At 38.4% G+C, this 25,857-nt stretch overlaps 2 protein-coding genes across 3 annotated transcripts in view; both read right to left on the bottom strand.

Moving 5' to 3' along the window:
* The window catches only part of LOC134648951 (transcription factor Sp9), a 99,277-nt gene extending 74,497 nt beyond the window's left edge, over positions 1–24,780 (bottom strand). For both annotated transcript variants that reach the window (XM_063503611.1, XM_063503614.1), the window contains exon 1: positions 24,385–24,780. In XM_063503611.1, the coding sequence (XP_063359681.1) occupies positions 24,385–24,426 (42 nt within the window). In that variant the 5' untranslated portion in view covers positions 24,427–24,780. The remainder of the gene's footprint in view (positions 1–24,384) is intronic.
* On the bottom strand, positions 1,810–4,631 carry LOC134649086 (uncharacterized). The gene is made up of 3 exons (XM_063503802.1): positions 4,189–4,631; positions 2,071–3,894; positions 1,810–1,814 (listed from the first exon to the last, which is right to left on the bottom strand). The coding sequence occupies exons 1-3, from the start codon at positions 4,592–4,594 to the stop codon at positions 1,810–1,812; spliced, it is 2,235 nt and encodes a 744-aa protein (XP_063359872.1). The 5' UTR covers positions 4,595–4,631.
* Positions 24,781–25,857: the final 1,077 nt, after the last annotated feature.

The raw sequence follows: 25,857 nt of genomic DNA, 5'->3' as shown, positions 1-25,857 counted from the left end.
GGCTCTCATCAGCGACCGACTTACTGACCGCGGTGGCAAAAACGCTCACGAACGCTTTTAGAACAACTACTCATATTAATTGAGCACAGATTTAAGACTATATGAATCAAGCAATGTCTTACATTGAAGCCAGAATTAGAATAGATTGAACGTCATGTCGTCGACATTTTTGAAAAAAAAAGTGAGAACTACCGTCACGCGTACCTACAAGAAAGGTAGGACAGTCTGAAAATAGAAAACATGTAAGTATTAAAACATTTCGCGTGTTATAACGCTCTAAAAACGCTGTTGCAGTTGCGTTCCGAAAGTAAAGGTGTCATTTGAATAACGGCTGCGGCAGTGTTGCTGCTCGTTACTGCCGCAACGTTGATGTGGGCGATGTCACTGCCAATCGCCTTTCTAAAATGAGAGAACGATTGGACTTTCTAATCATGACAGCAATGCGGCAGCGATAGCAACGCTGTTTATAAAGTAAAGTGACCGTGTATGTCCACGTCAACGCTGCAGCAGTAACGATGTAACAGCAATGCTGCTGCAGTCGCCAACCAAATGAATGTAACTTTCACAATTCTTGAAAACTCAAAGTAAACTTTTGTTTAATCCATTTCGGCATTACCCACCCAGTCGTAAAAACATTAAGAACGTTTTCATAAGGTAAACAAAATGTTTCACTTTATAATTGCTAACAGCATACAGCTAAAAGTAGGCACGGCGATTACACGTAACCATGACAACGGGACCGTCTCTTGGGTCTATCATTGCCACTCTCGGTTTATGTGTTCATTAAGTGCCCCCAGTCTATTTATACCCCATGGCAATTGTCTGCGGACAGGGGAGTTTAGAAAGCCTCTTTGTCTAAGATCCTGTCGACTTTGCATTTTGCTCTCCCTTCTGGGGATAATTAGCAAGGATACAGTCTGGAAATACTTCTGTTTTGACATGATTGACGTTCAAAATAAAGCATATTTAGTGGAACATTAGGTAGAGGAAATGACAAATCTGACTGAAGCAGCGTCTGAAAAGGTCATGGCTTTCATAGGTGGAGAGTTGTTGTGGACTGTAGATTTTAAATTAAATATCTTCAATAGGAAAAATTGAGTTTTATTTAGGAAATCACAAAACATACATCTTTGTAGGAAAGAAAATTAATGAAGTGCCGCTATGGCAACGAATAATAATAATTTTCATGGATTTTAAATATAGAATCCTTCAATGTTGCTAACATTATTGCGCCACGAGAATGGAATTAAATTAAATTCATTTAAATGCGTATGTTAACATGAACAACATTTAACATCGAGTCATTACAATTAAATTATATATTACTTACTTTTAAAGAAACATGTTTAAGTATAACAGTGATACAATTATTATCTTTTAATTGTTAACGTTCAATAAAATAAAATTAATAGCACTAAGACCGAGCGCATATAAATTCAAAACAAATCTTAGCAGATGTAAACAAAAGCTCTTTGTTTACACTAAAATAAATACATAAATGTATGCCTTTATAATAGGCACTTGAGACACTTATAACTAAAGATAAGGCTAAGTTCCTATCTATAGGCAGTACACATATTTTTGTAATGGGCCCATTGTGAGTATGACCGCACATACTGCGTGTACTGTACCGGCCTTCCCCGGGAATAAGTTAGTTACCCTCGCCATGGGCCACTCGAGAGGAGGTGAATTGTAACTACGCAGTATGACTAAACTAGGAATACCGAACTCGCACGAAGCACGAACTCGCACGAAGTTGTGAAGCGTGGGGCTGGCATAAAACCCATCAGCTAAGTATTGCAGCCGCGTTCAGTCTGAAACACATTACACATTTATGTATTATCTTTTTTACAGTGGTTAAACTATCTATTATACAGAACCTTTGTCATGAATAGCATAAGATTAAATTTTGTCCCGTATCTAGTGAACATATTTGCTCATTTCTTATAATCAAGTTTTTAATAGCATGATGCTGTGCAGTATAAGGAAGCGACGCGTTTTGCAGTCGACCACCAGCTCGTATAATGCCTCCTTCGGTATCAAGGAAGGGAATCAGCAGTTTTAAGTTACCTTTAACTTGCTTGTGAGATTGCAGCATCTTTAAGTCATCTGAAAATAATTGAGCTTGCCCATGTTTGAATATTAACATGAGGGCCTTGTTGAGTTCGACTATAGTTAAGAAACCCTTAAGATTCTGGGATGTCAGTTTGACATTATTGCAAAACCTAAGAATATGTGCAAGAACATGGGTCATTTTTGCTATAGTAGAAAACTTTTTTATTATTTCAAAGAGATCAGGGTTGTGCGCTGTGGTTGTAAGGCACAGAGCACTGGTATGATCGGCTTTCAGTTCAGGCAACTTGGTGGGCACAGGTGAATATTCTGAAAGGATACAATTTTCATTATGCAGGGTTAATTGCCCATGCCCCTCATGACTATTTGTGAAAAGAGTTTCATTCTTTTCATGTAACCTCTTTTCTAGTTTAGGTGCCAAGTGACAAGATTTTCCTAACTCAGAGTTGACTTTCTCTAAAGGGACCTTAGTGGGCAGTGAGACCTCATATGTATTATCTACTAGCTTCGTAGATTCCCTAAAAAGGTTATCACAATAGTCTTGCTCTGGTAAATTATCTAGGAAAATTCCAGGCACCTTTTTTGTTTCCCCAAAATCACTTGACAGATCGCTTGAATATTCATTGCCTTCCCTACACAGCAAAGATATTACCTGTTTAGACTTTTTTCTTGCAGGTAGCTGCATTCGACCACCGATGATCACGCCAAATGATGTCTGCACTAGTGTAGGGCCTTGTGGTGTAGCGGCGCATGCTATTGAAGTACTCGAAGCTGCAGCACTCGAGGTTGTAAAGCTCGGTGCCGAAGTACTTGCACTGCCCGCAGTCACAAAAGGCTGTTTGGTAGCTTGGTCTCCATTATTCTTCATCTGCGTCAGAAGAATCTGAAAGAAGACACCAGCATCTAGCAGCAAATCCACATCACCACGCTTATTAAAATTCTCATCGGCTAACTTGCAGTTAGTAGGCAATGTAATGTGCGACTTGTTAATAGGAATCTGTGGCAACTTTGTTGTTATTTTATCAACAACCTTGCAATTGACATTTATTTTGAATGGATAAACAGCAGAATGCACATCAAGGTTTATACATTTGTCAATCTTATGCTTGGCATTCTTGATACCAGTTATATTAGAACTAGTATTTTGCATCGGTAACCCCAATAAATCGACAATCTTCTGTGTAATGAACGATGCCTGTGAGCAACCATCTAACAATGCCTTGCAATATATTGCTACCCCTGACTTAGTAATCAGCTTGACACGAGCAGAAGGCAAGACTATATTATGGGCTCTATTCCTTGTTGCAGACAAGGTTACAGAAGGAGTGGGAGACTTGTCTTGATGCAATAAGCTATTGTGCTGTAGCTTGCACACCTTACACCGAAAATGAAATTTGCATTTGCGCTTGTGTTGTGACAAACAAATCTTACACAAGTTGTTTGTTGAAGCGAACTCCATGCGTTTATGAATGGAAGCTAAATTAAAATTCGGGCAATTATATAATCTGTGTGCAGACTTACAGTATAAACATTGCAGCTGAGGCTTATGCGCTGACGGCTTTGCTGGTGCAGCTACAGGATGGCTGACAAAGCTCTGCGAAGGCCCCTTTTGCACGTCAGTGTTTTCAAATGCTAGGGCACGTTTTTCCACGTAACCTAGGAATTCCTTTACCGTGGGCGACACATTGTTATTTCGCTCCAGTTGAAATGCTCTGTAGGTAGGCAGGTCGATCTTCTTAGATAGGATGCAAATAATTATGGCATCCCACTTATCTACAGGCTCACCCAGGTTTTGCAGAGCAGCAAGATGCTGTTTGACAACTGAAATAAAATTTCGTAAATTAGTGACGTTAGATCGCGTGATTGTAGGCATATCTAGCAGTGCATTAACATGTTCTTGCGTAATTCGAACTTTATTATCGTATCGTTCTTTCAGTAAGCGCAGTGCTTCTGGATAGCTGTTGTCTTCTAATGGCAGATTTTTTATTAAATCGAGCGGTTCATCACTTAAAAAACCTTTAAGATAATACAGCTTCTGCACGGCTGAAAAAGAACTACACTTATCGATCATGGCTGTGAACATGTTTATAAATTCGTAATATTCAGTGTATTTACCTGTGAATGTTTTTATCACGACCCGAGGCAGTTTGAGGTTGTCCGACTTGACACTTACGCCATTTGCGCTGCTGGTAGTGGATTGAGCAGTCACTTGAGGATTGTCCCTTTGGCGGATAACATTTATGATGCTATCTAACTGAGCTACCAATAAAATGTAATTGTCTTCAACCTCCTCGTCATCGGTGGCGAGAGTAACTGGTGGGGAGGAAAGAAGCGAGGCAACCTTGCTAGTGAGGCGCTCATACTCACGAAAGGCCTCTAGAAGCCTAGTTTTCTTTGCTAGCACTAACTCTATCGGCGAATTTATGAGCGCTTCTCGGTCAAAGCTGTTTTTCAAACGTGTGATCGAGCCTTTGGCGCGACCTCGCGCGGCTATTGCCTCTTTCTGTTCGGTGTCTGACATTTTTACAATTCTGTATAAAATGCTCTAAACAATCACTACACTTAAATATTTCAATTATACACTAATACACGAAGTCACAACTCACAAGTGATCTACTGAATTCGGTAAAGAAATTAAATTGTTCGAACACGAAACGAGTAATGGCGTCGTCGCGTTATCGCTGTGTTGAATCGCAGTGTTGGGCTGTTGCGTTCTCGGCGTTCACGTACGGCGCTGCGATTGGTCGAGGAACTCGAGGATTGCGCAATGCTGCCGCCCGCACGAGCACGAAGGGATGCGTTCAGATAGCACGTTGAGTACACGAGACGATTAAATGTTGCTTGCACGCGCTTTATGATAGCGCTTGTTTGGTGCATCATAGCGTTTCATATTATATGAATCTTGCGTTTTTCTTTGTATTGCGCCGCTCGGCCTTGCAAGACGGCGAAAGAAAAAACGATAATTATTTCACTCTTCTTTTATTGCGCCGTTGGCGAGAAGAATGTATTATATTGCATTCTTTATCATTTATAATGCGCCGCTCAGGACTTCAATAAGTTGGCGTGATAAAGAATGATTTCTGACCTTCAATGTACTTTATTGCGTGATTCCATCTTCGGCACTGATTTTTTCCATAGAAGGACCATATGAAAAGGTCATGGCTTTCATAGGTGGAGAGTTGTTGTGGACTGTAGATTTTAAATTAAATATCTTCAATAGGAAAAATTGAGTTTTATTTAGGAAATCACAAAACATACATCTTTGTAGGAAAGAAAATTAATGAAGTGCCGCTATGGCAACGAATAATAATAATTTTCATGGATTTTAAATATAGAATCCTTCAATGTTGCTAACAGCGTCTCATAAAGAAAGTTCAATGGCCAATTTTCAAGATGAGCATACGACATCTTCTACGAAGTGTATCTGTCACAGATGTATGATTAACGTGTCACGCCGTTCACATTCCACGGCGGCGGCCGCCCGCTACAAGTTCATCCCATTTAAATTTAGCACGACGCGTGCCGTCTTTGGGCGTCTCGGGGGGAAGAGGGTGTGGGGAGCAGTGGGCGGGACGCGGTGCCATCACTCAAGTGACGAAAATTGACGGAAAATGGGCGGACACCGCTTGCCCGCGACGTCATCAATTACTGCGTCCCGACGGTCACCGCCGCACTCGACAACGGCATCGACATCGGCAGTGCATAATATCTTTTCTAAATGTGGCTACGCTATTATTAAGTTCAGTTTAAAATGCCCGCTACTAAACAGCACGAAATTCGTGAGCCTGCTGCTCAAACAGCAATTTGCCGCCTTGGCGTCGTTTTTCTTTGACACAAGCACACACTGACTCAAATCCCGATACGAATGAATGACTTTTTGGCTACTACAAGCCCCTCTTGAAATATGTAGACAAGTAGGTACCTACACCACGCGCTTAAAATTGTTATTCATCGGATTCAATCAATCATATCGTGTGAGAAAAAATGTGCAACATAAACCAAGCTGTCGTCCGCTCATATTAAGTCGTTGCTATTCTTAGACAGACCGAATCCCGGAAGGCGTATAGCAGGCAGCTAGAAGCACGCTCACTGCGCAATCTCGAGCGATATCTTCAACGAGGATTATTGAGATGCAATCTAGAAGCCATCGATCGGTCGATAATGCGGCCTAACTGCGCGCGCGCCATTGCGCAACCACTCATCAGATCAATCCTTCGATACGTCGATGATACCTTTATTAAATGGTAGCTAGTGGAAACTTCTGTTTATCCTTGATACTCAAGAAACCAATAAGCATTTTATCACAATATTACCAGCCGATATATCCAAATCTCTACATTAAACAAAACTCAAAAACCCAAACTCCTTTCAAGAACACGTTGGATCTTCGAAGACCACAGCTGAGTGCAACCACATATGCGTACAAATATTTGCCTTATACAACTCTGGATAGTATTTGCATATTACAAATCTGTTTTCGCTGCATGTTTGCTTACGTTCTCTCGAGAATGAGCGAACGCAGGAAGCCACAGTCAGTAAAAGCTCGACGATCGATTTTGAAAATTGCCCATAATTAGCATGTATCTCACTCCGGACGACTATGCGTTTAAAACTGGGATCTCGACCACAGGCTACATATTCCAGTAGCGTTTACCGAGTAACGGCAGACGAAGGCGACGGACACAAATTGCCAGAGGAGCTGCCACTGCGCAAATTGTAGGCCGCGGGATCGATTGTTCCCGGCGAAGAGCAGCATCCGCCCTCGTCCTTCCTGCGACCTGCCGCTCACTCGCCAGCCGGTGTTTACTGGATAATTGTCGACCTTCCTGATCCTACTTCAATACACACAGCTATGCCAATAAATGTACCTAAACTTAAGTTAAATTTACATATCTCACTCCCATAAAACTTAGCAAACTTGTTTTGTACCTTTCTTAACAAGCACAAATGTCAAAATGACGGTTTTATATTGTGAAGGGCATGTTATCCATAGTTGGCAAGTGCTTATAAATAACGCCGTAAGTATCGATCTTTCTTATAATTTTTATGTAATTAGTACTTGTCTAGCTTGCTTAATCTGATAACAATACTATATACCTAAGCAAGCTTCAAAGCTGTTTGACATGTCTCAATCTACCGCTATTGGTTTCTCTGGCACGTATAATTACGCAGCTGTTCTTCGATCCAGCTTTGCATTTGCCCTTGAGGTACGCTATAAAGGCACCCAGTGGTCGCGCTTGCGGATAATTTATTTCGAATCTAGATAATGCGTCTTGTAGTGGCGGCATCGGTATTCTGAGTCACGTCCGAGACATTTGATCGTATAACTAGGAGTGTGGTGTTTGTGCTGGCAACAAGCTCGGCGGGGAGGTAATGGTGGCGTAATTACGCAGGCATTATCAGGTGACCCCATATTGCGGTCGGTTGACCGGTGCCCGGCCGCCGCGGGCGCACGGCTTGTGCGAAACGGAACGTACGTAGTACAACGTGACTAATAAATAAAAAATTTTATGTTCAATAACACTCAACGCATTCGATTTTTGAGAAAAAAAAAAAAATTAAAAGTAAGTATTAACTTGAGTTCAAACATAAGGAAAGGCGTAGTTTGTTACATTTCCTTTACGATAAATTGTTTTAAGCACATTTTGTTCTTTGTTAAAAAGTGAAACAGTAAACTCATATTGCACTGAATTGTGAGTCGTCTGTCTGTCGCGGAGTCTTTGATGTCTCAATTAGTAACGCGAGCGGGTAATTGTGGCGAAAATTAATTCGCTCTCAGCTGAGCGGGGCGCGCTGGGAGGGGAAGCGAAAATTGCTGCGAACGAACGAGGACAGTCGCTGCACACAATTTGTCTTGGATAAACCGAAAATTGGACTAAAATTTTAATCAAATGTACATTATGCACATTTTCCGTAGGTACAACAAAATGTATATAAACTAGCTTTTGCCCGCGACCTCGTCTGCGTTGAATCAGTGAATTCTGGGATAAAAAATATCCTATGTCTTCCCCGGGACTCATACCGCGGTATTCGGAAAACAAGATCCGTTCTAGAGATGAGAACGATACGATATTGTACTAAATACCTGGTAGTTTAGATTTCAACTAGATATCTTTTGAAGCTCAATTCGGGCAACCAATGTTACTTTTACGTTAAATTATCGTAGTAAGATCGTTTCAAAATCGTTTTGAGATCTAAAAATACATAACGAGACGTTTTAGACATTCTGGAAATCGTTCAAGAGTATCTCTAGAATCGCGGAAATGTCAAATTTGACAGGCTAGATCTTATATTTTTATGATCGTTGTCGTATCTTGGTGATGTCTAATAGACATCTAGTTCATAATCCGAATCGGGCCCAAACTATCTCTATACCAAATTTCAACTCAATCGGTTCGGCAGTCCAAGCGTGAAGAGGTAACAGGCACATGCACTTTGCCATTTATGTTAGTATGGATATAAATAGGTATATAAATGGGTTTTATGATCCTATCGATCTGAAATATCGTGCAATTTAAAATTATTCAATTAAAGTTTTTGGCGTTTGCCAAATAGTTCTAAAAATATTGGATTAAAAATGCATGTTTTAAATTAGACCGAAAAAACAATATTTATTAGGTCATGTGCTTGACCAAAAAAGTTACAAATTGAATGCCTCTGGGCCCGATTCGGATTTTGTAATAGACATCTATTAGATATCTTTTAAACATCGCCAAGATACGATAACGATATGTTTAAAATCTAACCTGTCAAATTTGACATTTCCGCGATTCTGGAGATACTCTTGAACGATTTCCACAAGATATTACTTAGAGATCTAATTCACATAGATTCACATCTAATAGATATCTAACACGATCTATCGTAAAAGTGACATTGGTTGCCGGAATTGCGCTGGAAAAGAGAACTAGTTGAAATCTAAACTATAACGTATCTAGAATGGATCTAGTACGTGTCGTCTCTTGTGAATATCTTGAAGTTCGAATACGGCAGTCTGACTCGACAACCTATGAATCTATACTTAGTTAAATAGTAGGTATTAGGTTAACATCCATGTCTTACAAGATTGTCATTTTCCAGTGTTCAAACATCGCTGGCCATTCACAGCTGTTTGTAGTCAGTATCAGCGCTATAACAGTATAATATTGCGAAGTACCTATAAAATGTAAACAAGCGCATCAGTAAATTAAGGTGGTAAAGGAGAGTGGAGATCTTCCGAGAACAGAGGGCCTACCGCGAACCACGTATGACGTGTTGCCTCTCTGTCGCACTTGTAAATTCCTATTTAAGTGTCACAGGGAGGCAACACGTCGAAAGTGGTTCGCGGTAGGCCCTATGTACGCCAGCCTTGCACGCTCAGAACCGGTAACTTGGTGAAACAAAACAATAACCGCATACCGCCGTTGCCACACTCTCATGCTCTTATTCATATATTATGCGAGTGCACTCAGGTGTCTGTCCGTAGTTGGGTAGTTTATTAACATCTCGTGGTCAACTTAATCGACTTTAAATTACGGCTGATTAAACTCTTACGTGTATAAGTAAAAAAAAATTCAAAGTCGCAATTTCACTGGTGTCAATGTCAGAACGTACTAGCGGTATTAGGTATAGGATAAATTGTCAATTCATTTAGGTATGATTTCACTATATTCCTTTAACGGAATCGCATCACATTTTCTAACCCATGTTTCTTGATGATATCCGAATCCAAAACCGGAAGTGACTTGCTTACAGACCGTGTAAGTTTTTCACACCCGCGTATATTCGGAGACGAGCCTTAATAAACCTATTACGCTTCATTACCTAATGCCGACCGGAAGACAAATATTACTCGCTCATCATTACGACCGCAAGCTCCCCTTTCTGTAAAATATTGCAATTCACATGTTTGTTGAATTGTGTTAAAGGGACACAGTATTAGCACCTTTATTTCTTACTCCGCAAGAGCTTATTTTTTCGTGTTGTGAAAATGAAAACGGCGTTTGTGGCCATATGATAAATGGCGGTGGCGGTCATTTCCCGCCGGCCCCCATTACAGTTGTCATAGCATATGGCTGATTTGCCCCTGTATGGGCATGGGGGTTAAGCTATTGTTTGTTCTGTGGCGAGTTCACGTCAGTTATATTCAGGTAACACTGGCTGTATCGACAGGCTAATCGATAAACGATTTTACCGTTGATTTGTTTTGCTTAGCTGCGGGCATTCAATTTTTATAGTGTGATAACAACAAAAAAGCATTTATTTCTTGAAAACAGTAGTCAAAAAAACTTTGTTGTGCCTTCTGCTATTTTATTATACAAGTAAATAAGTACACTCTCTTATTTATGGGATTTAGAGAATGATGAACGGGTATAATTTATTAAGAACGTATAAAGCTTTCAGCAAATAAAAATGTATTACCTAGTCTAAAAGTGTGTTGTTCTACTTCAAGTAAGAAAACTGCATTACAATCCTTCATATTTCAAGCACGCTTCACAAACAGACACTTGCAAACAAATCTATAGCAAACTCTGTAGCAATATAGCGCCACATTGGACGTCTAAAGGAGCTGAAACATTCCGTTTACTGTATACAGAGGGGAATGGCAGCGATGAATTGGAAGTAGAAAGCAATAAAAGTCACATTAAGTCGAGAGCGAAGACGCGGTGACGCAGCGCGCAGATCGGATTCAATTTGTCTGTGCTGACATCACATGGTGCTGGTATTTCCCAATACATGAGAAGTTACATGGAACTGATACCATTATTTTAACCTTACATAAACTTTAATAGTACATTACATACTTACCTAGGGAGGTGAATTCGCAAATGCTCCAGATCGTAGGTGTTTGTGGTCCGAACCGAAGGTGAGGGCCATAAATATGCGATCTGGGGCTTTACGAATTACCGCCCGCGGTTTGTATAAAGTTTTACATCTTGCCTTGGGCAGGAAGTGAGACGCTACGCGAGAAGAAAAACCCACTTACGGGCCTAAAAAATGTAAACAGTTTTACGAAACCTATAACAACTATACGCACTATTATTTCAGAATGTTTTATTAAATTCAGCAATTAAATAGTTTAGCGTCGCTATTATATTTAATTTAATTCTGTCAGTAAAATTGGCGTTTTTGGTTGAAAAAAAAAATGTCACTTTTAACACTGACAGTTCAGATTAATAACTAATCCATCTTAATCATAACCTGTTATTAAAATTAGAATACGGCTGTTAGTTTGGGTTTATGAAATCTAAATATTTATCTGTAGAAGCATTGATCTAAGTAGATCAATTTTCGTAAATTGTATCCCCTGTTATTTGTTTAAGGAATTCAAGTTCAGACTATAAGTTAATACTTAATAGGTACTTACATAGTACGTCAGTACATACACGCTAAGATTGCTGGAAATAAACCACAAATGTCGTCATAAAAACGCTTTGCAATCTTACTGAAATTCTGTTTTACATTACCTTTTTAGAACTGTTATTATAGTTTAAAATGTTTAAATTACTACTAACTACTCGTATATCTAAAAAATATAACTAGGTACTTTTATGGAATACAACGGAATAGGAAAGTAATTTAAGTATTAAGTATCGAGCTCTAAGCCAAAACGCCTCTGGTAAGCCATTTAAATAATAACTGCCTTTAATTACCAACCTATTAGACACGACTGGAACTGAAGCTTATTTCAGGTGTTATTTGATTAAAATTTTAAAATACCGCCTTACAATTAAGTCTGGTACACAAGGTTCTACGAATGTACGGACAATTTTGTTACTTACTTATTCTACCAAGCGGATTCAAAGCCGCGGCCTATAATCAAGGAATAATTTTAGCCGGACAAATGGGGCAAAGGACATAATTACTGGTTTATTGAATTTAATTAAAACTAGATCATAAAGGTGTCCACTTTCACGCGTACGACGATAACGAAGAAAATTTAGGAACTTAAAATTTATCGCCGCCTACTTTATAATTATTGAAGTGAAACTATGTACCTACACTAAGTTTGATATAGCCGGTGATATCGGATACGGATATGTAAAAGGCACCTATTTTGTGATGAATAATAGAGCTTTGCTGATGTTGAATTTCTTGTCACCAAAGACATACCCCGTTATTCATAAAACTTAGCAACCACTTAAAACCCACTGTTCAATTCAATAACGGATAGGGACAGACGATTGTCAACGGTTTGTTAGATTTGACAGACATTTATGAATAACGCCAATAACTCCAATATACTTTAGAACCATTTGTAATTGAATCGTAAAGTCGTTTCGTTAATTTATGGTGGGCCGAAGCCTATAATATATCAAGGTTTCGGTTTGATTTTCTATGAATTGTACCTAATCGTGTAATCATATAGGAACAGGAATATAGTTCGGAACTTAAACTGTTGACATGGTTTACATTTTACATAACAGCTTCAGGAACTACAACTGTTCTTTATGAGATGACAGCTACCAGCGCTACTTTTAACAATTTTAATCCGTTATCTTTCAGTCTTCAATATTTTCAGATTTCATAAATCATTAGAACACCTGTGTCTACGATAAATCACTAAACGCCGGTTGTAATTAAAAGGAATACAGGTAAGATTTTGGAGCACAAAGTGTATAATTAATTTTTGTTTCTTAGATGAATCACCGATGATTAGAGATGAGGCCAGGATTTCGTGACCACTTGTATGGACGCAGATGTTTACGTTATAATTGCTGTTGCACTTAATGATCCGAGACGGCGGTCAACATCAGAGGGCCTACTGCGAACCACGTTCGACGTGTTGCCTCCCTGTCACACTTACGTACAAATTTACAAGTGCGACAGAGAGACAACACGTCGAACGTGGTTCGCGGTAGGCCCTCTGAAATCATTAATACACCGTCGGTAGAAATGGACGTCTGTGGCGCCTCGGTCTTAGACAGGTAGGTTGAAGATAATTGTTTAATGGAGCATACAATAAATGTTACCTACTACATACATGGAATATATGTATGTATGTACCTATACTTACGTAATCTCGCAAACAAAACAAATTATGTAATAATGTATATGTACATACGAGGTGGATGTGATACATCCACTATATTGCCTTATCAACAGTAAGTCGAGGTAAAACGCAGACTTCAAGCCAAAGTAACAAATCAGTCGAATCCCTGGTACGTCTAAATTTACCATTCATCTTCGCCAAAGCCATAAATAATGTCGAGGTACGCTATGAAATTGTTTTTTCGCACTTCTTTATGGGTGTATTTATAAGAAAATTATAATAATTGTGTGCGCCATAATTACCTGATGTAATGTAAGGCCAGCAAAATATAGCGGCCAATTTGAATTTATGTAAAATATCGCGCAATAAATTTACATTTTAATACGTCCCTCATGGCCAGCGTGGGCGCGATATCTCTGTTTAGAATCAGAAGCTCGTATCTGGAAATTGCAAAGATGGTGACGTGCCTAGTCAATCATTCCCAGCTGTACGTTCAATATAGGTACCAAGACGGTACCTACCTATCCTATATAGAAAACGAGATACGTTAGTAGGTATATATATGTAAGTATGTACATAAATTTTGTAAGAATGCGCAGGAATAGTGTACTTGTATGTGAGTTATACATATCGCTTACATACCTATCTACATCAGATGAGTTCTTGATTAAAACATAATTCTGATCGTCTTAAACATACCTACGAGTAATTCACGAGTAAGTAGATAAAAAGTTAACGTAATATCGTATATCTGGGTAAAACATTATTATGATAATGGTTAATTCTTGACATATTTTATATAATGCAAGCCCTAGGCGAGTTGGCCGACACTATGTCTAATAAATTTATGGGCCTTCATTTTCGAGTTGATCGGCGCTCGAAATTATAATCGTCGTGCTCGAGGCGCGGCGAGCCCGGCCAGAAGGCCTACCGCGAACCACGTTCGACGTGTTGCCTCCCTGTCACACTTACGTACGAAATTACAAGTGCGACAGAGATGCAACACGTCGTACGTGGTTCGCGGTAGCCCCTCAGCGCCCGCGCGCGCCGAGTCGGAGTTCACTGCACATTTCAGCGCGACGCGGGTTTATCAGCCGAAAGAGACGTCTCTTCGATTTGCAAAACGAGTTTGATTTGTTTTGCGTACGTAGATTTGGGTCTAATTTGTCATGGTCTGTCTCCGAAGGTTAAGAATATTCGTTTAGGTATAATAACATTTAATTATTAATTTATTATGCATAAGATAATATTTGTCATACAAAGGGTGGACTTAATTATGTATCTAATTCTACAAATAAGGCAAAGTAGAAAAGATTGTAATTAAAACAAATACTATATACTAAATAAATGCTTTTCTGCGTGTTTAAATGATCCAAATGTCATCCTTTATTCTAGGGTAAATTGTGAAAATTGTACTCCGACCCAGCGGTAGATAAAATTCATACATAGATTATTAAATTGAGATTTGAGAACTGTGTAACCTAAATAGTGTTTATATTAAAAATTAAAATATACTAGAGACGAGGGAATTAAGTACCTAAGTATAGTGGTTTTTAAATCAGGATTCTAATACAGTCTAATGGTCATGTATAATTAATTGGCAAAGCAAATAAATATTTTACATATCCGTTCTTTATCTAAAACAGTTGTTGACATAATGAGTAAACAGGCAAAATAAAGAGAAAAAAAAACGATTGGTAAAAAAAAGCATAAATGTCGTTATACACGTCGAAGTGCGGAAACGACATGTCGTGTTTAATGATGTAGAAACATCGGGGCCGAGAGGAGACGCTAGCAAAAGTTAATGCCATCCAACATGTATCACTGTAACCTTCGACTACCTGCATTGTTACAGATAGAAAATCTTACAACCATCAAAACCTTTATGCCATTGACATAGGGTTTAATTTTACCCAGATATTTCTTAAATGTTTATTCATTACAACCATGTTCCCATAACACCGCTAATTTTAAAATCCGAAACCGCATCATTGTTTTTGTCTCTCCGCGATTTGCTTTTCCTATGTGAACGCATTCGTTACATTTTTCATGCTCATTACACCTTCTAACTGCTTAATGACTGCGTATTTTCTATTTAAATGTGTAAAGCAATTCATTGTTAAGAATAACGCTAAATCGCGGCCATTAAAGTAATGATTAATCGTATCGGATCCAGCGCGTTGAGTGCGTCGGATCTGAGTGCGGAAATGTTCGCGCACGTGCGCTGCGCTCGCCGCAGCCTCCTAGCAAAAAGCAAATGGCTGTTTTATGGAAATAACACCATTTATCTCGTAAAATATGCTTGACGACAAAGCGACTTGTCCAGGAAAGTCTGCAAGCATTATCTCCATTCATGTGAAAGGGTACAGCGTAAGTATATTGGTTAGTTCGGAGTTAAAAAAACACTAGGGTAAAGGCACCAGTAGTCAGCCTTACAACGACTTTTTTAAGATTGAACGTTCGGCATTTCTACAGGATTAGTCGGATAATTAAACAAATGACATGAATATTTAAAAAATAACAATCCTCTTTATAATATCTCTAATTAAGTTTAAACAAAAAGTGGCACTATTCTCCAGTAGTCAGCCTCCAAAATCCAGTAAGCAGCCTCTGTGTACCCAGTACTCAGCCTATATAAACTATTCATATAATTAGATCAAAATCACTAATATTTATATCAAAATCAACGATATTATAATATTTATTTTTTCTTTATAATTTTTGTTATCGTTATTGTAGTTACCTAGTTGTAGTTTTTAATTTTAGTTTATAATTTTTTGCATAATATATCAAAATCAACGATGTTATACAAATGTCTATTTTTAGGGTTCCGTAGCGAAATGGCAAAAAACGGAACCCTTATAGATTCGTCATGTCTGTCTGTCTGTCTGTCTGTCCGTCTGTCCGTCTGTCTGTCCGTCCGTATGTCACAGCCACTTTTCTCCGAAACTATAAGAACTATACTGTTGAAACTTGGTAAGTAGATGTATTCTGTGAACCGCATTAAGATTTTCATACAAATATAGAAAAAAAATAATAAATTTTTGGGGTTCCCCATACTTCGAACTGAAACTCAAAAATTTTTTTTTTCATCAAACCCATACGTGTGGGGTATCTATGGATAGGTCTTCAAAAATGATATTAAGGTTTCTAATATCATTTTTTTCTAAACTGAATAGTTTGCGCGAGAGACACTTCCAAAGTGGTAAAATGTATCCCCCCCCCCCCCCTGTAACTTCTAAAATAAGAGAATGATAAAACTAAAAAAAATATATGATGTACATTACCATGTAAACTTCCACCGAAAATTGGTTTGAACGAGATCTAGTAAGTAGTTTTTTTTATACGTCATAAATCGCCTAAATACGGAACCCTTCATGGGCGAGTCCGACTCGCACTTGGCCGCTTTTTTTATTACTATTTTAGTTATTGTTATTTTAGTTAGTTGTAGTTTTTAATTTTAGTTTATAATTTTCTTGCATAATACTATTTTGTATTACTTACCTGCTTGTTTACTTATTTAATAAAAAAAATCTTATAGGTACATACAATTCTTATGACACGAAATTTGTTGGCCATAGGTACTTAATTAACTAACACTATTCTTGCAAACTAAGAATCGCAATATTTATTTTCTAATAATTAATCCGTCAAAAATTAATGAGGTAAATCAGGTAACATATAATTATGTTTCTAGTAGGTATTCGGTAAAAAATAATTAATCGAGTCTATGCAGATCTAACTATCATTAATAAACAAAGTCATATACCGACCAGGAAAAAGCAAAATGATAGTTATGTATAGTTAATGTCAAAAATATGTATACACTTTTGAACCTTATTTCAATGAGATAGGGTTTAAAAATGTGGACATATTTTTGGCGGCGACGTACCAAGCAAGGTCAATGGCTGAGTACTGGATCCGCGAAACCCAGTGCTCAGCCGCATTAAAACGTTATTTCAAATGCGGCTGACTACTGGGTTTTACTTTAAATTGACTAGGGCATACCTAACTAAATTTGAAAATGTAAATTTAACGGACCTAACGGTTGCATTCGCTCGAAAATAATAAAATAAACGAATAACCCAAAGGTCAGCCGTGGGGGGCTGGGCACTGGATTCTTTGGAAAAAAGTGTTATCCAGTGGCCAGCCCCCTCGATTTATAAGTGAAATATTGATATTTTCATTCAAATATAATGCAATTTAATAGATAAACTAATAAATAAACCAATCATTAACAAAAATAATAACTTTTAACATTAAAACATAGTTTTTCTTGCCTGTTAAGAGAACACCACGTGCAGTAAAAAATATGGCGGACATGACACTATTGCACTCGTCGACAAACAGCACCTGTATGAACGAGTATATTTCTTCCCCCCGTTCCCTCACCGCACCTGTCGTGTGACGTATTAACCAATAAGGAATCAAAGCTCCTATTTGAGTACTCGCGATTTGTTTAAACGAATATACCAGATATTTATGACCAATAAACGACTCAAAAGGCTGACCACTGGTACCTGGCTGGCCACTGGTGCCGTTACCCTATTTATTGTGTGGATATGGAATTAATTGAGGCGAAAATATATGTTTAAGTATGTAATAAATAGATGAGACACGAAAACTTACAACTTCTAGATGTTTAAAATAGATTTCGTAATGAACATAAGATGATGTACCTACTGATACGGTGAAATTTAGTAGGTATTGGATATGCAACTTTGTCAGGAAGTTCGGGTTCTTACGCAGCAGCACATTACAGTTAGCTTATTGGCACAAATACCTACCGCTAAATGCCAGTTTCACACTCAGTTACTTAGTAAGTAATTTACAACATTGTATACTTAAACATAAGCTCAACCGTGATGACTTTTAACCTTATTGATCACTTTTATCGGAGTTCAAGGGTTAATTGAGAGTTTGAACGCTAATATATAACTAATAAGCGATTATCAATCAAAGATGAATATGGGTGAATCAACTTTTTCTTGTCGCTCGTTGCCTGAGTCACTCTTTAAATCCTGGTTTTATTGCATTAAAATTAACCAAAATGCATTTTTTTGTAGTTATAAGCCCTTTTCCAATCTATCAAACACCATTGGTACCTATATACCTAAAAGAGTTCTTGGTCAAACTGTTCTACAATTGTCGCCTGGCTGATGGAACAGAATCACAATAATAAACTTGATTCACCCGCCTATCACGTCTAGAAATGATTCATTGTAGACTTGTTAATATAGTAGCTAGGTACAGAAGGTTTTAATAGACCTCAGCCTATAAAATCCTTTTACACGTTATCTAAAACTGGCTAAGTATGTATATACTTACCTAACTTTTCCCCAAGGTAATCAATTAAAGCGTAATTGCTTTGTCCATTTAGTTATCCCAGTAACGTAGTTATCTTGACTAAGCTCGCCCGTTGCATCGCGTGTCTAGCCAGTGTGGGCCCGATTCGGATTTTGTAATAGACATCTATTAGATATCTTTTAGACATCGCCAAGATACGATAACGATATGTTTAAGATCTAACCTGTCAAATTTGACATTTCCGCGATTCTGGAGATACTCTGAAACGATTTCCACAAGATATTACTTAGAGTTCTAATTCACATCTAATAGAATTCTAACACGATCTATCTTAAAAGTGACATTGGTTGCCCGAATTGCGCTGCAAAAGAGAACTAGTTGAAATCTAAACTATAACGTATCTAGAATGGATCTAGTACGTGTCGTCTCTTGTGAATATCTTGAAGTACGAATACGGCAGTGTATCGCTACGACGCCAAAGTTCAGCCGACAGGGCGAACACGGACAACGCGAAAAATGCTATGATTATCAACTTGGCCATCAAGTCATCTTTATTATCGGCGGGGTTAATTTAATTTATAGATATTAATCTTAATAGACTTCTTTGTGAATTTTATACGAAGATAACACTTTAAAAAGGTCAGCTGGCTTGTAACGAAGCCTGTAGTCGGTCTGTATTTGCATTCACCTTTATTTATTGTAGTTAAATATAAAATTAGATTGTTTTTATGACTCTAAAATTTCTAGCAAAAATATATTCGTGGGTAAATAAAGCATTCTGCAGTTATTAAAAATGCATTGTATGAAAGCATTTTGCCGATACTTGGAAAATTTAACTACCTATATGCTCTTTAAACATGGGTTTAGACAACATACTCTATTATACTACTCATACGATGTCTGTAAATGAACACTCCTTTGAATAGGTAAGCACAATGATCGTTATTAAATACGTATTTAATTTTAATTATTATGAAATTGTTTAGTCAGAAAGCACTAATCTACATATTATGTGAATAATTTTATCATAATGATATTATTAGCTTACGTATGTTTGTTTTAACAATGCTTAATTTTTCTAGTCAATGCGGCATTATCGCCAATTTTAATGATTCGTTGGCACAGAACTACAAAACGTATCTGTATCTATCAAGTATTACAGTTGAGTTTACAAACATCTTTACAATCTAACGTTCTAAACACGCCTCTAGGACTCTGACAATAAGGTCGTGGTCGGGTCGTGGTCGTGTATGAACGTTGGCTTGGAAAGATGTTTGCGAACTCGACCGTACCTACAAAATGCTAATCTGATATAATATGTTAATTATATCAGATTAGCATCAAGACTAAGATAAGAGGTCCAATAGCACATTCTCTTAAAAATGTCGCATTCGACACGCTCATACGACTAGACGTGTGTTAAACACGCAACAACTATAATTTGGCGCATTTGGCGTCGCTAACCGTCGGCTCGGAAGGCGACGGAAGCCTGTCACAGGCGCAATTACAGTACCGAGAATCGGCATTAGTTCGAACTGAACTATTTATGTAAAATAAGAGCAACCGAGCAACCTCTCGTACGGGGAAACGGCGATTGCACGCATCACTCATTAAGCACTTTAGAGCAATTTGAGGAGAGCAGAAAAACTTGGACGGGACGCCGCAACATCGCGTGGTCAATTAAAATGTTGCCGCTCGGCTGCTGCGCCGCGCTGCGACCAACGGTATTTTCACGTACAAAGCGGCAAATTAACTCCGTCCAGTTCCACGGAATTATATACTCGTATCCTCCTCTATTTAAATAAGGTACTATAACTAGCTTTACTTAGCTAGGTGCTAGTTGTCGCTGCAGCTTTCGACTACGCGGTCTTTGCAACATTTTCAGCAATTCGAAGTTGAACATATTCGGAATTGCAACGTATGTAGTTATCCTAGTTAATAATAGTGTACATTTTACGTAAATATGGTTGTTTCACAGTGGAATGGTAATCAAGTAAATTTTAGGTTTAATGAGTTAATTAGATGTTATTTAGATGAAATATATTTTACCGCTTTCAGTTAGACTCTGTGTAAGTAGAGACTACTCTCTACTAAAATGGCGGAAATTTAAAATTTAAAAATCGGCCAAGAGCATGTCGGGCCATTGTAGAGTTACCATTTAGACAGTTACCATTCTGTCAGAACTGGCCAAACGGGGGCTATTAGTAAGTATCATGTACATTACAAGCATAGGGAGTACTTTCACAGCGCTTTGTACGTCTTTTTCTAAAAAGAGAATATTTGTTGCAATAACTGAAAAACAGAGCTGGACCGATCATGTTCGCTATTGTTTTCATTGAAAGTATTTACTAAGTTTTTGTTTCACGACTTTTTCATATTTTTTTGACCCATGGTTCAAAAGTTAGAGGGGGGCACATATTTTTTCTTTCGGAGCGACGGACATGGCGAAATTATAAGAGTTTCTAGGTGACTACGAAACCCTAAAAACAGCGTATTACAACAACGTGTACCATCGCCCACACTGTTAACTGACGTAAGGTCCATCGATGGACAGTTAAGAGTGTTGCTGTTTGTACCGGCTAAGTGCGGGTCGAACGTGCGTCGATCTGATGTAGGTACCTAAGTACCTAATTCTGTACCGACTGACCACAGAATGTTTTATATTTATACAAGATTCAGATTGTGATTGTTTTTAAAAGGTTATCCCGTGTCTTTCTGCCATTTAAACAAGATTTAGTTTTATCTATGCCAATTTAATAGATTATTTCATTATTTACAATATCTTACACATATATTACACCTACATAATCTGGCTGATATGATAAAGTGTCGGTAGTGTTTTAATTCAATTAAGCTTGGCATTTAAACGCCATAAAAGAACAATCACCATTCGTTGGTCCATTACACCTGATACAGCAGAGTGACTGGTTCATCGCTCATGGCTTGGTTTCAGGTTGCTTTAATCTAGTTCAAATCTATTTACGATCAATCTGATAAATACCACGGTTGGTTTTCGTTAGCAAGAAAGGGTAAGTATGAGAAAATATAATCCCAGTCTAATATCAATACGTCAAAATGTTAAGTATTCAAGAGTTGACCTCCTAAGGCTGCGCCTACGCAGCGCCTACCGCACCCGTGTTCAAACAGCCTTCGAAGTAAAAGGCAGTAAGTATGTTTCACTATACTACTATTTCAGAACACTTAAGTTCTTTCATAAAACGATATCACTTCCGGACAAACGCGTTTACATATTTACATTTAATGTAATTCAACCTATTGTAGGCACATGTGAAAAACTAACAGTCAGGCCTACCTTATAGTACCACATTCCTGCATTTGTTATCGTGGATGAAGTAGCAATTTATTACAAGGCCTAGCGGATCGGCGTGTGACTTGATATAGGTACGATTTTATACGGTGTTTTATCTAAATCTGGGTGAATTTCTTAACCAGGATGGTTTAATAAAGGTAAGTTGAAACTGAGCCCATATATCGCCGACGGTGGCGCTGCCCTTCTTTCACACATGTCCTTCATTCTTCTCATCAGCCGATAATACATGCTACTTTTACAACTGGTCTGGCCTAATCAGTGACCCTATAAAGCTGATGGTCCTGGGTTCGAATACCGGTAAGGATATTCTTTTTGTGTAATGAACACAGCACGCTGATGGATAAGTTTAGATTGTTCTAGGTAAATTTAGTTTTATTATAATTTAATATAGTTTTACAATGTTTGTTTTTTAATTCATTTATTGTAAAAATGTAAAAGTAATTTCTGTTAGTAAGTATTTCCTCTTCCTTGGCTTTAAGTTTCAATTGTATAAACTTACTTGAGTCTGGGTTACCTACGAGACAGGCTGAGCCTAGTATAGGAACCAGAGCAACCTGACATAATATATTTCTAAGCTGAGGTACCTACACTTTGTCAATTGTACATAATTAGGATAATCTTTGCACCCCTGAAAATGTTTTTGTGTATTACCTACAAAAAATTTTTGAAGTTTGAAGTTTTGATTTAAGTATTTAAATGTTACCTATATGTATATAACGTTGTCTGAGTACCTACCTTCTCATTACACAAAACTTCTTGAGCTTACTGTGGGGTTTAGTTAATTTGTGTAAGAATGACATTTTTTATATCAACGACAACTCTATAGATACCTATTACCTAACCTACATTATCACTATCAGTGAAGTGTAGATACGTACTTGGTGGCAAAATATTAATTAAGTAGGTACTTAGTAGTAGTAGGTACCTATCTACATATCACGCTTATCTAATATCTAACCCACCTATCATCAAGCTTAATGTGTTAATATTAAATTCCGTTTATTCACATACAAGAAGTAATTACAGCGTTTTTATTGTTTGATACCAGTGTTTCACTATAATAGGAATTAGTTACTACAAGTTTCTGTTGACGCCGCCAATTATCAAATACCATTGTAATAATTACTGGCTCGTAGACCTCGAGTACAAATGGATCGGTACATAGATCACCTCGCAGCGAATTGAACCCGCCCGAGACGCATCAATCACGAGCCACCAACAACAACGAAAACACTGTTAGTTTTGCCGCTGAATTATTAATTACATTCCCACAAAAAACGCACACACGACGCCGAAACGCATAAATTTCTTCCTTTTTCACCGCACAAAGGAGCCGGACGCCCCACAACAACGCTAAACAGATTAGCCGCCCGACACGGCCGTCGCGGCATAATTTTTGGCGCCAGTAGTCCTGCCTCTAGATTAAACTAATATGAAAAGGAAATTGAGTAGAAAATGGACGAAGGCTCTATGTGTCATTAAGGATTGGGTCCGCCGCTCGAAAGCGCCGCCTCGGCCTAACTTATTTGAGTTCACTTAATTGAATTAGCATTTTGGTAGTTTTTATGAACTGCTAGTAATGTTCCGAAGGAAATTTAATGGCCTATTTTTGGTTAATAACAATAACGTTTATGTGACCGAACTGACTAAATAATTGCCTTAAGTTCTTTATGTGGGCGAGCGAGGGAGAATTATGTATTACTTAATTAGTTTTTTATGTTTTTATTTGGAATGTTACCTACTCGAATAACCTATATCATTGCATAACAATTTACATAAGTATATAGAAAATCTCGACATCGATATTATGGGTTTGACATTCTGAATTTTTTATTAATCTGTAAGTTATTGTAAAACTATACAAAAGTATCAAGTAAATTAGAGACTATGAGTAAAAACTACTCAACATAAATTAACCATGTATATCATACGATATATTATTCATGAACGACCAAACCTCACCTACTCGACTTATTCCAACTTAGGATGATAAGTAGTTATTTGTTTTTCATGTGTGGAGAAACTTTATACGAGGCTGGTCACCCTTGAGACCGTATGAATAGTAATAGAGGTTAAGGCTCTAGGGACGGAGGATGGGTCCCGCCGTAATGCGCCGCTTATGGTGCGTGCTAAATCGACAATACCCGGGGGTGGCCAGCTAACAAACCGTTTTATGAACGCCTCTTTTGGGCACAGCTCCAATCCAAACTTTAAACAACTTTTATACCGTGAAGAGTTCAGACCATCTTAATGTTTATATTACGCCTGGATATTCTATTTTCTGATTTGATATAGGTTTTGCTGTTATTGTATAAGGTCCTTAATAAGCAGTACAGAAGCCGGTCAGAATTAGATTCGGTATATTAGATGATCTGCTACACTTTGCACAGATTTTTGTTAGCATTGTTAATAGGTAACTAACTCAAACAATAAGAGCTACAGACGCTACAGTGGACTGAGGGCCTACCGCGAACCACGTTCGACGTGTTGCCTCCCTGTCACACTTACGTACGAATTTACAAGTGCGACAGAGAGACAACACGTCGAACGTGGTTCGCGGTAGGCCTTCTGGTTCTTTGCTTTACTCTATCGAATATGTTTCAGAGTGAAGTATAGGTATTATCAACCTTTGGCGTGTCGAAATGTGTGCCTATAGTAAGTGTGTGGTAAGAGTTTGCGGCGGCGCGTACGCTGCACTCACATTCATGAGCAGGTCCGGAGAGGAGGAGCCCTTGCCGCTCATGGCGCCGGCCGGTTCATGTCACAAACTCACAGCACTCGCGGCGGCGCAGGCGGCGCGGGCGGTCTGCGTGCGCCGAGCGAAGACTGCCGCGCGAAGGCCCCCACCGCACAGCCCAAGCCCCCACCGCTACCGGCTGCCTCATTTCTCACTATAATTTGCGTGCTGCTCGTTTTTTACCATTATTACTTCCTCGTTTTGTTTTACGTATTATCGAGTGCATCCCGCTCGCACCGGCCGCCATGCGCGGCGAGCGCCGCCCAGATAATAGCCGCGCGCAATTACCGCGAGCGAGCCGGTCAGCGCCGACACTGCCAACGCCATCTCGTGTCGGGAGGCGGAACTAAAGGTTGCCAATTCTTAGCAAGTATCTTTTGTAAGTAAAGATGATAACAAACTTCTACAAAATATCCTGTTATAATCATATATAAATATCCTTATAGGCAAAATACACATAGGTAACAAATATACACACAGATAAATAAAACAATCTGAAATCTAAATCTTCGGCCTAATATTATTATTCTAAAGCAGGTCAAGCAAATCTTGTCAGTAAAAAAAGGCGCGAAATTAAATTTTATATGGGATGATATCCCTTCGCGCCTACATTTTTCAAATTTGCCGCTTTTTTCTACTGACAAGATCTGCTTGACCGAGTATAAATAATATGTAATAATGTAGGTACCTACCACTAATAAGAACAACCCAAAACACCAGCTACAATATTTACTACTCAGGCTTATGCAATTATAAAAGTGCGACTGCGACGCAATGATATTGAAATCGTGGGATCGCCGGATCGTTCGAAAGACTTCAGATGCAGTCAGAGTAAAAACTGGCTCGCTATACAAGATCTACAAGATTCACCAAATCTATTCATTCAAAAAATTCTACAACGTTGTATAAAAACAAATGTATACATTTGGGCATGTGTGTTGACATTTGCACGTTCGTTGTGCAATCTTCGTCGTAAGTTTGTCCGATAATTCAAATACTAAAGTAGCCAATGATGGATTCAATTCATTACCTAATGTAATGTTACCTATACGATTTTATTTTATAAATAGTATGTAAATGATGTATAACGAAAACCAAAGCCTACGAGTTTCGTAGCACCTCGTAGCCATTACGTAGCGCGGAGCCAAATTCTTGACAAAAGGCGTAGCAAGTTGCATAAGTACAGAGGGGCTACCGCGAAAACCGAAATTCGCAAATTGCGGGCATCTTTCTCTTTTACTCCAATGAAGGCGTAGTTAGAGTAAAAGAAAAAGATCCCCGCAATTTGCGAATTTCCGTTTTCGCGGTAGCCCCAGCCCCTCTGGTACCTGCATGAAGTTTGTACACTTACGTGTTTAGGTAAGTAGGCAATGTATAATTTAATTAAAGTAAATAATAACAGTACACAACCTTTGCGCTTTGGAAAAACGACTAAAT

Source organism: Cydia amplana, chromosome 6 (genome assembly GCF_948474715.1).
Source record: "Cydia amplana chromosome 6, ilCydAmpl1.1, whole genome shotgun sequence".
Classification (NCBI taxonomy): Eukaryota; Metazoa; Arthropoda; class Insecta; order Lepidoptera; family Tortricidae; genus Cydia; species Cydia amplana.
This window is presented reverse-complemented; position numbering and strand designations above follow the sequence as displayed.

Coding starts and splice junctions, on each gene's coding strand:
- LOC134649086 (XM_063503802.1), bottom strand. CDS start 4,594: ATGTCAGACACCGAACAGAAAGAGGCAATAGCCGCGCGAGGTCGCGCC. Junction 3,895..4,188: donor CGTGATAAAAACATTCACAG/GTAAATACACTG, acceptor ATTTTATTTCAG/TTGTCAAACAGCATCTTGCT.